Source organism: Quercus suber, unplaced genomic scaffold (genome assembly GCF_002906115.3).
Source record: "Quercus suber isolate HL8 unplaced genomic scaffold, Cork oak 2.0 scaffold_21, whole genome shotgun sequence".
Taxonomy (NCBI): Eukaryota; Viridiplantae; Streptophyta; class Magnoliopsida; order Fagales; family Fagaceae; genus Quercus; species Quercus suber.
Genome location: NW_027069486.1, coordinates 435,087 through 436,785, shown reverse-complemented (window position 1 = coordinate 436,785; position 1,699 = coordinate 435,087). Strand labels below are relative to the sequence as shown.

Below are 1,699 nucleotides of genomic sequence, written 5' to 3'. Positions count from 1 at the left end.
ATCATCGATTTTAATCGTTTTACAAAGAAGAATACAAGGAGAAAAGAACGAAGTAGCATATACTACCCAAGACTTGTGTCGTGTAGAGTGGGACTATAACACCAATTACATTGAGCAAGGTATAACAAGACAAAATAAGACGTCCTTTGGGTCATCTTCTTACAATTCACACCCCAAAAATTGAGCAATATTTGGATAGATGACAAACAATTCCGACCACATGGCCTACTCAAAAAAAAAAAAAAAAAAGAAAGGATTTTATTAAATACAATCTCATTTTCGGCTGCCTCAATTAAAGATCAATACAACAACAACAAAAAACACTACAAGAAATAAAATTCCCCAAATTACATCTGTTTTACAATTTTACTAAATTGGAATTAACCCATTTGCCAATTTCCATCCAAGACCCCAGTAAAGTAAGTTCTACGTTCTAACTACTACAATAAATTACAAAAAAAAAAAAAAAAAAAAAAGTTGCCATGGAAAATTCTTCCACCAAAACCAAAAGTCAGTCAATGCAAAAACTTTACCAATTTCAAAAGCAAATTATAGACTAAAAGTCCATAAAATGGTTGAAAAGGTCCATGGAGGATGGAGATGGAGAGACCAAAGGAGCTGAGAACAAGCCAGAAGGACTGGCCATGAACGCGTTATGCCAGAGTGGACTCAACTCATGCATCAGCGAATAACTCTGCGGCTCAATCAACGGCGAGAAAAACCCATCTGGGATCGGAGCTAAAGTCGCCGGCGCCGGCGATAATATCCCCGGATGAGTAGCAGCTTGACCCAAGATTTCTACTACTTCCACTTCCTCTTCTTCCAACATAGCAGTAGTTGTATTAGTACTGTTGGCTCTTTCTCTGTCTCTTTCTGAAGGGCTTGTCTTTTCGATGGTGGCCAACCTCGCCGCCGGAGAGAGGTCTCCGGCGCCGGAATAAGATGCAGATGCAGATGCAGATGCAGATGCATATGAAGATGAAGTAGAAGAGCCCGTGAGGCGTTGAACGATGGACATGAAGTCACTGGCTGATGAGGCATGGATGACTTTGGGAGAGACTGAGTAGATAATCACTGGCTGCTGTGGTGGTTGCTGTTGCTGTTGTTGTGGGTTTTGGAAGGGTTTTAGAGGTAGTTTAGGCGGTGGATGTGGTGGAGGCTTTTTGATCTTGTGGGAGTCTTTGCTGACTCTGAGGGGAGGCGGCCTAGGACCTAGGATTTGGACCTCTTTTTTGGGTGTCTGTGGTGATGATTCCTGTGGATCTGGATTCATTTTTTTGTTTTTTTGTGTATTTTTGGTGGGGGAAAGTAATTGTATAGTTATCGAGATGGGGAAGGAAGGAAGAAAGAGAGGGTGAGGTGCTTTTGGTTTTTGGAGATGGGAAGGCGGGGAGAGAGAGAGAGAGAGACCAAGAAAGGAGGGGCTTGGTTTCTGGTTGGGTAATGGGCAATGATTATTCTTGTAAGAGGTATAGGAACTGATTATTTGTTTATTGACTTTGATCAAGCTTGTTGACTTCAAACAACAACCAATAAATAAAAATAAAAATTTGGAATGGCAAGTTGGCAACTGGCAACATTTGTTTTGCTAGAATTATTTATTTGGTGTTTCTAAAAAAAATTTGATAGGTAGAAGGGAGTAGAGGAGGTTTTGAAAATTAGATTAAAAAAGCTTTACTTGCTGTATTAAGTTTATCCT

The 1,699-nt window shown here is 40.2% G+C and overlaps 1 protein-coding gene across 1 annotated transcript; it reads right to left on the bottom strand.

Annotated features, from left to right (window-relative positions):
* Nucleotides 1-238: 238 nt before the first annotated feature.
* On the bottom strand, nucleotides 239-1,466 carry LOC136063401 (protein MKS1-like). Its single transcript, XM_065763751.1, has one exon. It carries the CDS (start codon nucleotides 1,271-1,273, stop codon nucleotides 557-559), a length of 717 nt encoding a protein of 238 aa, XP_065619823.1. The 5' UTR covers nucleotides 1,274-1,466; the 3' UTR covers nucleotides 239-556.
* Between the last annotated feature and the right edge of the window lie 233 nt (nucleotides 1,467-1,699).

Coding starts and splice junctions, on each gene's coding strand:
- LOC136063401 (XM_065763751.1), bottom strand. CDS start 1,273: ATGAATCCAGATCCACAGGAATCATCACCACAGACACCCAAAAAAGAG.